The 15,267-nt window shown below is 34.4% G+C and overlaps 1 protein-coding gene across 2 annotated transcripts in view; it reads left to right on the top strand.

The window, feature by feature from the left end:
• The first annotated feature begins 506 nt into the window (after window positions 1–506).
• The window catches only part of LOC142986225 (protein bric-a-brac 1-like), a 267,874-nt gene continuing 253,113 nt past the window's right edge, over window positions 507–15,267 (top strand). For both annotated transcript variants that reach the window (XM_076134582.1, XM_076134580.1), the window contains exon 1: window positions 507–1,270. In XM_076134582.1, coding sequence (XP_075990697.1) covers window positions 584–1,270 — 687 coding nt within the window. In that variant the 5' untranslated portion in view covers window positions 507–583. The remainder of the gene's footprint in view (window positions 1,271–15,267) is intronic.

Raw genomic sequence — 15,267 nt, 5'->3', positions numbered from 1 at the left:
AATATTTGTCATTAGTTTCTAACCACTTAATTACAAACGAATGCACCAAATTGCAAGAGATATTGTTGTAATGATCTAATAAATCAATCGTGTTAGTAAATAATTGTGTTTAATATGTAGACAATGTAGTGTGGCGTCGCTAATTGCACGTTGATCTGTATAGATTAACATTTAAGTATCGTGGTAGGCAGCGAGCGCGCCTCCAGACGCGTCGCTCTACTCCACAATGTACCGATTAACAATAAAAACATAATATTTATAGCGGTACGTACTAATGGAGTCGGCGGTTAACACTAATTTATCGTGAAATGTAACGCGAGGTGTGTGCGAGGTGCGCGCGCGCAGCGGCCACGCGCGGGGCGCGGGCGGCGCGGTGCGGGGGCGTGGCGCCCGGAGGCGGCGCGGCGCCGCCATTGGCCGGCGGGCGGCGGCGGCCCGCCCCCGCGCGCCGCCCGCCCCGCGCGCCGCCGGCCCGCCGCGAGGCGCGTCGCTCAGTGCCTCGCGAATCGTCGTCTGCGTCACATGCGTACCGGTCTCACTCCGCTCCTTCCGCTGCAGATGCGATCCCGTTGTCGTTGAAGCGATGCCGGCCGAGGAGGATCCCGCGGCTATGGAGTGCCGGGAGCCGGTCGACTCCCCGCAGCAGTTCTGCCTGCGGTGGAACAACTACCAGAGCAACTTGACGAGCAGCTTTGACCAACTTTTGCAAACTCAATCTTTCGTGGATGTGACTCTATCTTGCGACGGACAAAGTTTGAAAGCGCACAAAGTGGTGCTGTCCGCGTGCAGCCCGTACTTCCAGTCGCTGTTCATGGACAACCCGTGCCAGCATCCGATCATAATCATGCGCGACACCAAGTACTGCGACCTGAAGGCGGTGGTGGACTTTATGTACCGCGGCGAGATCAACGTGTCGCAGGAGCAGATCCCGGCGCTGCTGAAGGTGGCCGAGTCGCTGAAGATCCGCGGCCTCACCGACGTGAGTGGCGAGCACGCCGTGGTGCAGCCCGGCGCCGAGCGGCGCGCTGCCAAGCGGCCGGAGCGCGCGCGCGACCAGGACTCGCCGCCCAAGGCTCGCCGCCGCCTGTCCGAGGACCGCGCCAGCGTGAGCTCGAGCCGCGCGCACCCGCCCACGCCCAGCCCCACGCCCGCCGCCGACCTGATGCCGCCGGCCGAGCCCGCCGGCGCCCAGCCGCCGCTGCCGCCGCTGCACCCCGACGACGTCGACATCCGCCCCGGCATCGCCGAGATGATCCGCGAGGAGGAGAGGGTGAGTCCTCACAAAGTTTTCCCGCGGCGGGAGGCGGGCGCGCCGCGCGCCCCGCGCCACCCCCGCTCACACAAACTTTCCATACAGTATCGCATTACGTAATTAATTTATTTTTGACTTGAGTACTTTGTTAATGCTAATGTAAAAGTTATTATAGTGTTGTTGATCCGCTCGCTCGATGTAGGCCTCCGCCGACTGACAAGTCGCTCCTCACACCACCGGCCGCTGCTTTCTTATCTGATGCTCCACAATATTGTTTTAAAGTTTTTAAAAATAATTTGTAGTTTGCGAAAAATTGGATATGATTTTTTGTGAGCTCTGTGAGACTTTCTTTAATCGTTAGATATTTAATATTGATTGGTAATTAACTAGGGGTGTATTCCAGACGGTGGGTGTATGTTTGCGGAAGTTAGTCTGTGTAGTCGCAACTATCAAGTACAGCACCGCGCGGAGAAGTCGTTGGGAAAAAAGTTAGCAAAGTAATCAAAGTTATAGTTTAATGCGATTATTGTTTGATATTAGACATTCTGTTGAGGAAATGAACTGGAAACCTTCCGGATATGATTGTATAGTTATTTTTCATGCAAACCGTTTATGTAATGTAATTGAACGGAAACAAAAGTACTAAAACTAAGTTTCAAAAGTTTTTTCGTTGCTAGATAAGAACATAAAAATGCAAAATATTGCAATTTTGAATTTCGTACTAAAAATAAAATGTTCAAATAGCGAAAGAAAAATAAGCGATTAATAAATGAAGCTAATTATTAATATTAAAATTAAAAATGTATTTTCAAAGATTTTATAAATGATGAAAAAGGTTTGGTAAATAGTGAATTTCAATATAAATTATTAATATAATTACTTAAAAATATTAATTAGTAATAAAAAGCAATAAAATACATTTTATGTATGAGAATTGTCAGATCATAAAATATTTTCCGTCTATCAAAAAAAAAAAAACATCTTTCGAGATAAGGTCCTCTTACGTCTTGTAGCCGCAAGTGCGACTTACCCTTTGACATTACCGGGTTCAACTACCGGGTGACGAAATATTTTTAGAAGACAGTATAAAATGTAGGCACAATATATTTCAAATGGACACTACTTAAAATTACAGTAACTAAATAATCAAATATAATTATTGTAATAACAAAGCACAAATTACAAATAACATTTAAGTATGACTATTAATTATTAAAAAAAATTAAATTATAATTTATTGAGATATTACCTAATTAATTGTACATATTCAAGTGATAACAAAAGAAAATTATAGGTTCATAAAATTATTAGAAAATATACGTTTATAAGTTATTTATAAAATATAATAATATGTCTATAAAGTTTTAGTTAAACGGTCGCGCTACGTCTTAACCTGTCCAGTACAGTTTTTGCGTGCGAGAGTTTATTCTCAGGCAAGATATATTAGGGAAGAAGTTTCTTCTATCTTAGAAAATAACCATTATATAAATAAATAACAACATAAATAGTTATTTATACTTTGAAAGGACTATAATAACATGTTTTATACTATTCAAAATGTATAATTATTAATATAATTGAAGAATAAATCTACTAAATAAATAATAAAACAAATAAGTAGCAACATTAATTAAAAGAATTGTTACTTTAACAACTATAGATTAATAATATTACTTAAACACAATATAAAAAATACTTCAGCAGTTTTAAAACAATTATGTAATAAAATAAAACTGGAGTTATAAATTATAAAATATTCACTTTTCTATAATTCTTAATCACGATCTCATTCGCACTTAAAAAAATAAATTCAAATCTTAAATAGAATTAATACATTTTACTAATAAATTATTAAGTATCTCTAAAACATAGTTTTTCCTGAAACAACTTAGATAAAAAGCTCAATAATATTTTTTGGAGATTTTCCGTATTCCATATTTTGTAACACACTTGTTATTTATAATGATACATCGGTTATTATTTGTTTTTTTATTGTTATTCTTTGTTACATGTGTCGTGGAATGTTTTTCCTAAGTAATAGTGATTCCGCGCTAATTATAATGAAGCTCTAAGATCATGTTTCCAAAATATCGTTGGAACTTTCCGTTCCCTTGTAACTTTTACGTCTAATAAAATTAATGATTTTTGTTTCTTATACTTACAGTATAAGATTAGTAATAATAAGATTTTTTTTCCTATAAAACATACTTATTTGGTACGAAATATATTCTACTTCATAAAGTAATGAATATAAATGTAAATTTTGGTAAAGTACGGTTTTCTAACTTCCCGATGCATAAAAAAAAACTTGATACAACAATACTTGAATAATTTTGTAAACGGAACAATTTCAAAAAGCAACAAACGAATAAACACTAAAGAAACTAAAAAGTAAAACTACTTACTAAAGGAATTTAGGTGATAATTATCAATAAAATACTACTCTAACTACATATCTATTTCACAAAAAACTATCTCTAAAAACTTAGCTAATTAAAATCTTCAGCCTGCAAAACGGGTAGCCACCCCTCTTTATACAAGCCGCGTCAAACCTTACTTACCTCGTCGATCGTGTTACCGGTGACACCAACTAGCTATGACTTGCTAAATAAAATATCTCCCTCGTCCAATTCTATAGACAGCGGTTGATGAAATCATTATCATTATAAAATACAGATTTATTAACTTACATAATAAAAATATTTGTCTATAAGCCGGGTCTGAAGAAATTAAGCTATAAAATTAACTGCAATAATATGTAACAGACATAAGTTTAAGGAAGTTTAGCGGAAGTGTTCGCGATTGCAAATTAGCGGGTGCTATCCCGGGTTAGACAAAATGCTGGCCTTTTGTGTTCAGGCTTTAGTTACTGTTGTTTTCAACATTACAGAATACAACTAAGTTTTATTTATTTTAAAAATATTGTTTAATAAATAAAAACACCTAATAATGCTTTCAAATCTTGAAATGTGACTTTAAAAAATGATTTACTTTTCTGTACAAAGGTTTTCTTTTCGGCAAATATTTATGTAGTTTAAATCCGTGAAAATTTATATTTAAACAAATTTTCGATTTCATTTTCAATCTTAAATAATCACAAGTCATCCGTATTAAGCATCAAATTAAGTATATTTCATTCAAAAAACAAATATTTTACGTATAAAATATTAAACGAATTCGTACGAAAAAAGTTTTCCAAGTACAGAAACTTTTTACGAACGCACATGGCCGAGACTGTGCCGTTTCACTGAGCTGACAGACTATAGGCGTCTCTGTTCTTTCTACTGAAATAGGAAAAGGACGGCACTATGTAAATAGTTACGGGTGTTTTCAATTATTGGATGAATTATGATGTACAAATATGTAGATAGGTATAGGTATTTGGAAGTTTCAGGTGTGTTTTTAACTTATTAAAAATAATATCGAAGTTTATTTAAAATGTATGCTGTATGGAAAGTTTAATACGATTATTATTTTAGATTTAGCTTTTTGATTAATTAACTTTATTTATATAAAGGATATTAATGGTCGGATATATAAATTTAATAGGTATTTGGTTCAGTTCTTTGAACTTGTAGTACGAGCTTACTTCGCTATCGAACTTCGGGCTACTGTTTTACAGTAGCTCCTTAACATAAAAAGCTGTTATATGGGATACAAACCGGGACTTCTTGAACTTTTAGCTTAATTCACATTTTATGGGTAGCTTTAGACACTAAAGAAGTATTTATTATGTCTGATAATGCAATATAAATAGAATTTAAGCTTTTGAAAAATTGTGAAAAGCATTTATTTCGGGCATACGAAGTCCCCAAGCCGCATCTGGCCAATGTGGTAGACAAAAACCTTAATGCCTCCATTAAATTCCGAAGGAGACCCTTGCCCAGCAGTGGGACAGTAACGGGTCAAAAAAAACTTCTCAAATATTGAAATAATATGAAGTACTTACGTAAAAGCTGTACAACATTCTTGTAGCCAACATAATCGCAAAGGGATTGTAAAAACATAGATTTTTTTGTTGAAAATATAAATACGACGTCCATTGTTAACCGAGTTGTATAATTTAGCGTTTCGCGACCAAAACTAGGTCTTTCTTGTAACAAAAGGATATTGTTTCAGCATTGCAATCAACATAGATAAGTGAATGTTTGCGTTACAACACTGAAACAGTTTAAAAATTAACCATTTTTAATGCTTTTTTATCGCTTAATGTTTTAGTCCGACCGTTTAGAGCTTTGGTATACACAATTTATTTAAATTATAATATATAGTACTGTGTATGTACTATAATAGAATAAAGAAGCGTTATCCAAGAGCCCATAATATTACCCATACCATATGATAGTGAAGTAATAAATTTCGACGGCCGCCGTTGTGCAGTGGTTAAGGTGGTAACCACGCCACTACCCGTGCATCGAAAGGTCGTGTGTTTGATGCCCACACGGAACAATTAATTGTTTTGGGTCTAGCTGTATTTTGAGTCTGTTGTTTGTACGTTTGTAAGTCGCCGCGACACAGGAGCGCCGGAGTTGTCCGTCAAAATAATAAAAAAGTAACTTGGTATTTAGGTACAATAAATATACATTAGATGTTTACTGTGTATAGCCTTTTGTAACAATAAGGATTATTATTGATATAGTGTTTTAGTCAAAACTTAGGTTAGAGGTGAAAGGCAACTCACTTTTTTGGCAACTCGAAAGTATTGTAATTTTGCAAACTAGTAGTGGTCGTTACGAATCTGTGCAGCGTATTTTTTTGAGTTAGGTATGTTAAATACGGTTTATTTGTTGTTTCAAGAGTTATTTGTAGTCCTTATTAGTTGCTAGTTCAATCGTTTATTTATTCTGAAACCAATTCTCATTCATTCAAACTTTAAAATATACTGTCTAATAATAGTATACTTTTTATTTTCAAACAAATTTTTAATAATATGTAATTAGTGCTGCACTCTATTGAATAATTGACTATAAGTACTATTTCAAAAAAGCACGTGTCATGTCAGCGTTACATGTGTAATGTGTACTTTCAAAATACAAAATACAATAGTCATATAAAATCTTCAGTTTAACAACATATCGACGGAACGTCGTCTTTAATTAATGAAAAAGACAATTAAAAGATAAAAAATGGAACTAATTTTAAACTTTCGCCTTTCATTTCTAATCTTACATCCACATTAAAATCTGATGTTTTTAATTCAAGAACTAACTAGTTTAACATTAATTTCTTGAAATCAACACTGCTATGCAGATTTCAATTAACGTTTGTAATTAAAAATGTAAGTAGTGAGAATAAAAAAATCTATAGTATTAAGTAGTAGATTAATTTATGCCGGGCGATAAGCCTATTTATTATACTTGGTGTACGATTAATTCTGTTAATGTCCAATGGGTGAAGAACTTTTGATAAGCTGCCTTTTATTACTTTATTCGACGATATTTATATTTGTGCTAGTTGCTTTCCGATGTGGAGTTTGTTAAGGAATTTGTTGGGATGATAAGACGATGTGCGAGTTGTCCGGAGATATTTATTATGTTGCTGTTCTCAAAAGATTAGTAGTTCGAGAAGTCTAGTATTTAAGAAAACTTATTATTAATCTCTTAACATAATTAAAATTGAGATGGACATATATTTATTTTGTCCACATAAAGATAATACTGACTGATTGTAAAATGTTGTTAAGTAACATTCCAAATTTAATGCGTTTAACAACAGTTATTTCATTTTATACTGTATTGCGCACAAAATATGTTCAAATACCCGCATGACATTTTGTACAATATTGAAATTTTGTTTCAGTATTTTATATCGCAGTTTCACGTAACAAATACCAACAAATAAAAATCTAACATTTTATCTGTTCGGTAGTTATTGATAAAATAGTTGACGGACTAGATTCCCAATACCTATATTGGGAATTCCATGGCTGGATATTTTCCACTTAAAAGTTTTCAGTGTCTGGTAGCATTCTACCTCTCTAACGTTCACGCTAACGAAACAAAAATGTATATCTATATTTCAGACTGAAGGGTTTTTCGTGAATTCTAAATTGAAACTATCGGATCGCTCCAGTTTCACCTGGTTTGGAAATTATTTTACAAAAATCTTTTAAAAGTTTTTTCACATATAAGTTTTTCTCTTGAATCGCTCTATCTTTAATTGCATCTAAATCCGTTGCGTAGTTTTTACAGTCTGTACAGCTCGAAGCGACTTTGTTTTATGCAATAGAGTGACTAATTTTTATAAACTCGAGTCTAATGTTAAAATCAGGCTTAATTTTAGTCTTCATAATTGAAAAACTAAAATCTTAATGAATAAAATTCTATAATTAAATCTGGCATTTAATACAAAGGTTGAATTAAATTATGTTAATTAGCGATTTCTAATATTACGCTTACGAAATAAATACCTGCAGGATATAATCGAGGCTTAAACAATTTTACACAACAATTTATTACATTTAATATTTAGGTCCTATTATTATAAAATATTGAAGATACATCGACATTGGTGGCCAGTTTCAATAAAACTGACCACAGCAGCTAACTAAAACGGCATACGCGATAACAAACGAAAAATTTGCACATTAGGGGAAAAAGCAAATGTTTATCCGAAGGGGTTCAAAACTTTTGATCGCGTCACACTTGAAATGATTTCAATAACCTATCCATGGTCAGTGGTAGCATAAATAGTAGCTGACCCTTTGGCCCTCTGCATTAGTGGTTTGACATGCAGCCGCTTGAGGGCACCGCGTATCACTAAATACGACGTTTATTAAACTCTGCATTTCTGGATGGATATGTTTGACGTACTTCGTACACTCATTTTGAACCTCGAATAACGTTGGCCGAAGCAATCTCTCTATGGGCAACGAATACACGCGAATATTGTCCCAGCATGTTGTATTTCTCGTGACTGTTTAGGACTTTTAGTACATTCAAGATAGTTATGGAAATGTATATATTGCGTTTACTAATAGGTTTCAATGTATCAGAACTTTTACTTATACTTTATTGCAATACAAACTTTTTGCCTTAGACCACGGCCAGTGTTACCTGCGCCGAAACCTCAGGCATTCTAAGGTGTTAGCTTTAATTCACGTACTTATAAATTGCAGTCACTCAAGTTAAGTGTTAAAAAACTTCAGGACGCTTGAATTTTGACAATAATTTGACTATCCACGAAAAAGTAACACTTCAAAATGCGTAAGTACTTCTGTTCGTTCCTTTCCTAAGTAGTCATGAAGATATATAATTCGTATTACTATGTATATACGGTCGATACGCAGATAGCTACTAAAATTGTAAATGACAAACGTACGAACGTCTTGCTCTGAATAATTCATTATTATTACATTCGCAAGGTAAACATAATCCATGTAAGACGGTTATTTTGATATGTTTTGGGACGATATATTTTAATAATATTATGTACTGTAGTCTAACAACTTAGTAGAAGGCCTTGCGTGCATGGTTCGCGGCTGGTTGAGGTACGCAAAATTGTAATTTAAAACATTAGTGACCCGCAGGGTTATGCGACTGACATAGGCCTATAGGATACAGCATTAAAATTTGTTTTTTCATTACTCAGAACTAACTACGAATCAGCAATCAACAATCAATCAGCCTAATCTTTCTTCCAACTATAGTGGAGTCGGATTCTGGCGTGACTTGGGTCGCGTGGACAGATTTCCTGGGATAAAAAGTCTTAGGTCCCGTTCCCGTGTTAGCTCTTATTGGGTTTTCAAAGTTTTTATTAAATTGTTCTAAATTGTAACTCGGAGTTTGTTTTTCTGGCTGGTATAGCAATATTACACGAACACTATGAAAATTAACAGTAAGTGTATTTCTTATACATCTGCTTACAAAGTGTCACAGGCGTGATGTTTACAACAATGAATGTATAGGATATACTAGTTATTGCCTGTGGTTTCGCACTCATTTCTTCCATTTTTTTCGCTTTACTAGCTACCCGGTGAACCTCCAATGTTTTTTATTGTCGTGGTCATCCTAGTGTTATAATTGAGCAAGTCAACTGCAAGCCTGTGATTTAACAGCAACTGTTTATTGTAACAATAAGCACGACTAACCACGTACCCTTTAAAGCACGGAATTTTCTAAAATAAAATATTTTTATTACGTTACTATTGGGCTCTTAGCATTTAAAAAAATGTGTTTAATCAGCGAAAAAAAATTCGTGTCGTTAATTTAATAAAATGAATTACTCAACTTGATATTTTTCCTCGTATGGGACTCAAATCCGTACCCTTCGAAATTGGTCGTGGTAATACAATGTTTTTACCACTGCGCTACAACTGACTATTAACAAGCAAAGCCGCATGTAACATGTAGTATTAACAATAAATATTAAGACCAATTTTAGCATAAGAGCGTAACAATGCAAGTTCGTAAAGATAAAATGGTAATTATTTTCTTAATGCCTATGATTCAGAGACCATTACGCTTGCTTATATGTGAGTAAGCAGAGTTTTATGACGGTGACTAGTCGACCCACTTAATATTATAACTACTTATTATACTTATTTCGACTATGTGTCATGATGTTTCATTGTAGTTTTCTTTTTTATTTGATTTTTTTATGTGGGTTTCGTCTCTTTGGTGATAAGTTGTTGTAGGGAAGGATTATATTATCTGGTCATTGATTGTCAATTAAAAGTCTTGACAATTTATTATTCAGGAAGGAGAGAGGAGACCCTTGCCCAGCGATGGGATACTAACGGGCTCAAAAGTTAATAATGATAATAAAGTGGCAAATATTTTCCGTTTGAAAAACAACTTAAGGAAGTAATAAATACAAATTTTGATAAAATCGGAGTAGAATAAATTTATAAGTTAAATTTTAATAATAAGCAAAAACCTGTGATTTATAGTTCTTTTAAATTAACGTTTTTATAAAAAACCCAATAGCTGTCATAACGAAGGTATCCGTTAGCGAGGGATGTTCTTTGAACGCAACACGCGTTGCGCATAGAAATAGAGTTCGTGTTCATTCAAAATTAATTGGAAAAATAACAAGTTTTTAATAAAACTACCTTTAACGATTACACAAAAACGCGACCCTTCGGTTAGTTTTTATAAAACGCGCACGGTTCGCGCGAAACATAAGCGCAAAAAGCTGTGACTTGTCGTGCAACACAGCGCTTAAGGGGTAACAATCAGACGAAGATTTACACGTTTCCATCCTCACCGCTTAACGCTCGCTACCCTTCAATGTGACTACTGAATTAGGAGTCTATATCCCAGAAACACTTTTGATTCGAATTAGACTAACTAAAAGTTTAATATACCTCTTCGTTTTTTTAGGATAATGCAGTGAGTTCTAATCGCGAGAACTTAAAAAACTCTGGATATTGACAACCAGTGTAGACTTCCTGGTGCAGTACCCACTTGTCGGTATATGGCGATTGGCGTCAACCGCGGCCGCTGATCATTAAAAGACATAACGCCGCATGAGTGCAGGCAGATCTTAAGTTTACTTGTCCAATTTTATAAATTCCTTCATAGCTAGAAAGCTGCATTATACAGATAGAGAATAATGTTAAATTCTATGCAAAACAAGTCGCGTGTAAGTGCTAGTATTCAAATTCTGATTCAACATTCATGAATCTATGCAGAAGTCTGAAACGTCTTTGAATTTCAGTGCAACGAACTATTGGTTTGATGTATATTTAACTAGCTGATCTCGCGACTCCGTTCGCGAAAATCCCGCCCTCATTTGCACTCACATCCTATTCGCTATTACATTCAGTAATAGTTTTGCTTTGAAACCAAAACTTGTATTTTAAGTTGCTTCTACCTAAAAATTATATCATAATTAAATTTATTTTAATTGTTCATTAAGAGTGTGTTCGTAGTTGTAGATGAAACTAAATGTATGAGTAATAAACTCGCGTTATTTGAGCCCACTCAATAATTCACTGGGTCGGGTATTGAACCCTTGACTTTAGCGTGCATACTCATCTGCCTATTAATATAAATACCTATACCGTATAAATTTAGATATTCTATTTTAAACTGAAATATACAAAGGTCGACTTTTACTGTGACACGCAAAATAGCATTTTTTCTATTAAAACCTCAATAAAAAATTGAAAGTAGAGTTCTTTGGTCTCTTCCTACCTCTATGGGAAAAAGGCGTGATATTTTGTATGTATGTAAGAAATTGAAATTTACTTGTTACATTTATAAACACGATCCATACTTTAATATGGAAAAATTACTTAACACCAAGAAAAGTAACATATCGCATAACAGAAATAAAATTTCCTTTTCCTTAAAGAATAGAGAAAGGGGTGAAATTAATTGTGAACGCGATTAAATGCTATATTAAATTGATTGGGTGGTGAAAGTATGACTACCCCTTGCCACGGAGACTGTTATTACCCCTCCTTCAACCGCAGGCGATTCTAGACTCCTATAAAAAATCAGTCGAATTGAGAACCTCCTCCTTTTTTAGAAGTCGGTTAATAAATAATTGAAATGAAGAGAAATTCAGTATATTGCAAGAATAAACTAAACACATATTATTATTTACTATAAGAATAATTTATAAATGTTTAGATATGAATGAAAAATAGTGCAAGGGGCACTATTTTTCATTGAAGTAATGTATTTAATTATAGTTAAGTAGAGGCCGCCCGGACTTCGTCCGCGGGGCAACCCTACCCGTGTAAATCCCAATCCCTCGCAACTCCGTATATGTTATTCTGGATCTTCAGCTACCTATATACCAAATTTCATCGTAATCGGTTCAGTAGTATTTGCGTGAAAGAGTAACAAACATCCATACATACATACATTCTCACAAACTTTCGCATTTATAATATCAGTAGGATAGTAATAGCTTTGCTTTGAAACCAATACAAACATCAATATTGTCACAATTTTTCGATCCTACAGTCAAACTGCATCAGTAGTTTTGTGGGACATACTACTACTAAATAACTGTTATAAAGATGTTTCATAAATACATACAGCTAATATATAATACTTACTTATCTCTTTATTGTTAAATTATTTATTTATATGTTTTTATAATGGCTGTTATAAATTTAATGCAATTAAAACTATGTTGAACTACATTTAATATAAATGACATTATAAATATCTACTTAAGTAATTGTTTTTATTTTTATACATTTATTTATATATTATTTTTTACATTAAGATATATTTACTTTTAAAGAGGCATAAGTTATTGTTTTACTTGTTTTATTAATATATATTGAGTTCTAGCTAACTGCGCTCATATTCATTTGTCTTTTGTTTGTATTGTTTTCTTTAAAAACCTTACCCGTGTCTTGAAGACAATTTTACAAAAACAATAAGGTGAATTGATTAGGCGTTTTTGAGTTTTGCGCTACATTTAGAAATTCATTTTTATATAGGTATAAGACTCGCGGACTGGCCAAACTTCGTCCGGGAATAGTACAATTTTAGCCCATTGATCCCATTCCCGTGGGACTTTTGATCCTATCGATCCCATACAAACATCAAAAAAATAATAATCCGATTCAGTTAGCTGTTCTAAAGTTATGCCCGTACATACATTTTGGTGATTCAATTTTATACATATGATGATGATGATTATTTTGATAGCAAAATTATTATTACAAAAAGTACGTGTCTATATATTATATTATACGACCTATCAGTAATATGTCAACTTAAAATTAATTGTATAATTAACAACGTAGATATGTGAAGGTCTAAAGCGTTAAAATGGGTAACAGCAGGGGTACTAAAGGTCACCGGGTCAATGACCCTCAAGGGTGCCATGTTTATTTTGTCTCCGTTTCTTTACAATGCATCATGGTAATTTAATTGCTTTGGAAAATTGGATAAAACCGTATACAGTGTTAGAGATAAAGTTATATTGTTACTGCTGGGTCTGGGGTTCGATTTTGAGAACAATAGTTTTGACACGTTTTAATTTTTTTTAACAAAAGGGTATAAAAAAATGCGAACTTTATAATATTGTATCGCGGGCGTACCTATGAGTAATAGCTAGTGGTTCTATATCCATTTGTCTAATAATCTAATGGTTTGTATTGATTAATCGCACGCAAATACTATTGGATGATAAATTAATTAATTTCATACATTTCTTGCAATTGACGTTTGTATACGATATTGTTATTATAGAAACGAGGAGGGTGGGGTTTGTAATATTAAGTCGGGAGAAAAGTCTTTTCGCATTATCTAATATATAAAATTCTCGCGTCACAGTTTTCGTTACCGTACTCCTCCGAAACGGCTTAACCGATTCTCATGAAACTTTGTGAGCATATTAGGCGAGGCGAGTAGGGCTGAGAATCGGCCAACATTTATTTTTCATGCCCCTAATAACACTATTCTTTTTTTAATTTTTATGCCAAAACAACGTTTGCCTCGTCAGCTAGTAATATGTATGAACTTGTAATAAAATCTTTTCTCTACACAAAAAAACTCGATATTTGGGTACTTCACGAGCTCACTGGAAGAAACCTGATGAACCGTGTACTCATTTGTGATTCTTGAAGCCAAAGAGATTTTATTAAAAGTTCATACATACTATAATGCGAAAAGACTTTTTCCCCGACATAATATTACAAAACCCACCCCCCCGCTCCCCAGTTCTATAATAACAATATCGTACCTATACAAACGTCAAGGGGAAAATGCCAGGTGCGTAGTATTTACTTGCAAATATTGGCCATGTATAATAAGTTATAAGCATCTCTACCTCTTAATTTTAATTTCCACTACTGGGTTTAACCTTCTTGTCCTTATAACAACTTATTTCTGCTTTGTGCTTTTTTTGTCCAGGTCTTCTCAGGCTATCCTTTCCTTGGTTAGTTCTTGTGGCGGGGACTTTTATAAACATATAAACAACGGACATAAAGTACAACAAACCCAAAACAATTATTTATGGATTAAACAAATAATTGTGCCGTGTGGGAATCGAACCCACGACGCAATGGTACGGTGTCATTAACCACTGCGCCACAGAGGCAATATCCATATCGAGATATATTTTAAAAATAGTTATTTATAAGCAAGAAACTTAAGAAATGCATCCGATATTCATCTATGTAAATAAAATATCATAAAATATTACAGGTTAAGACTCACATTAGCATTTTCTAAATATACATCCCGCGAATGTCAGCGATTACAAGTACATATATGAAAAGGAAGCAACTGTTAGGAAATGTCTATAACATTCAGATGTAAATAAATATGTACATATGATTAAAAACTGCATTTTCAATTGCAAGATTATCCTTAAATACGATACTTATGTACTTATTTATCTTCTCAGATATTTTTTGTTACGCATATGAATAGCGCTAAAAATAGCGTCCGCCATTTTCGCGTTGAAAATTTACCATTACTGTCATGTAAAGTTCAAAGTGTTGGTCAATTACGGGACCTTATTCGAGAACTGTTGTAAAGGATTCAAGAAAACAGACTCCTCACCATGTTTTTCGTTACTGTTGAGATAAGTGATTATTATTTGTACATACAAATATATATAATATTGTGTTGTGCCCGAAGGTGTAGGCATAAGGTGTAAAAAATACACTCACGTTACGTCATTTACAATATAAGTTCCAATAATAGCGAGCCTATTGCCATTTATCGAGCAGGCTACCAAACTCTGGGCTTCTATTGAGATTCTACTACTCTAAGAAAACACCCGGGAATCAAACCAGAGACCTCATGATAAACAGTCGGATACACTAACGACTGCGCCAGGGCGACAATTCTATATCAAACACATAGCTTCTAAAAGTCAGTGATGTGTTGTCAAAGTTTTAAACAGTTACTTGCATGGATATGCTATATTCCTGTGACACATTTCAATTTTTTTTTATTAACGAATATTTTCTTTTGTACCGTATTTCAACATTTTTGTTCAAGAATACATTTACTTTATTGAATAAACGTTATACTTACGACACTCCATATTTACACACCTTACGTCCACGTCTAAGGATTATATCTTAGTTT

The sequence above is a fragment of the Anticarsia gemmatalis genome, chromosome Z (genome assembly GCF_050436995.1).
Source record: "Anticarsia gemmatalis isolate Benzon Research Colony breed Stoneville strain chromosome Z, ilAntGemm2 primary, whole genome shotgun sequence".
Lineage (NCBI taxonomy): Eukaryota > Metazoa > Arthropoda > Insecta > Lepidoptera > Erebidae > Anticarsia > Anticarsia gemmatalis.
Note: the sequence above shows the minus strand (reverse complement) of the source record. Positions and strands in the feature narration are given on the sequence as shown.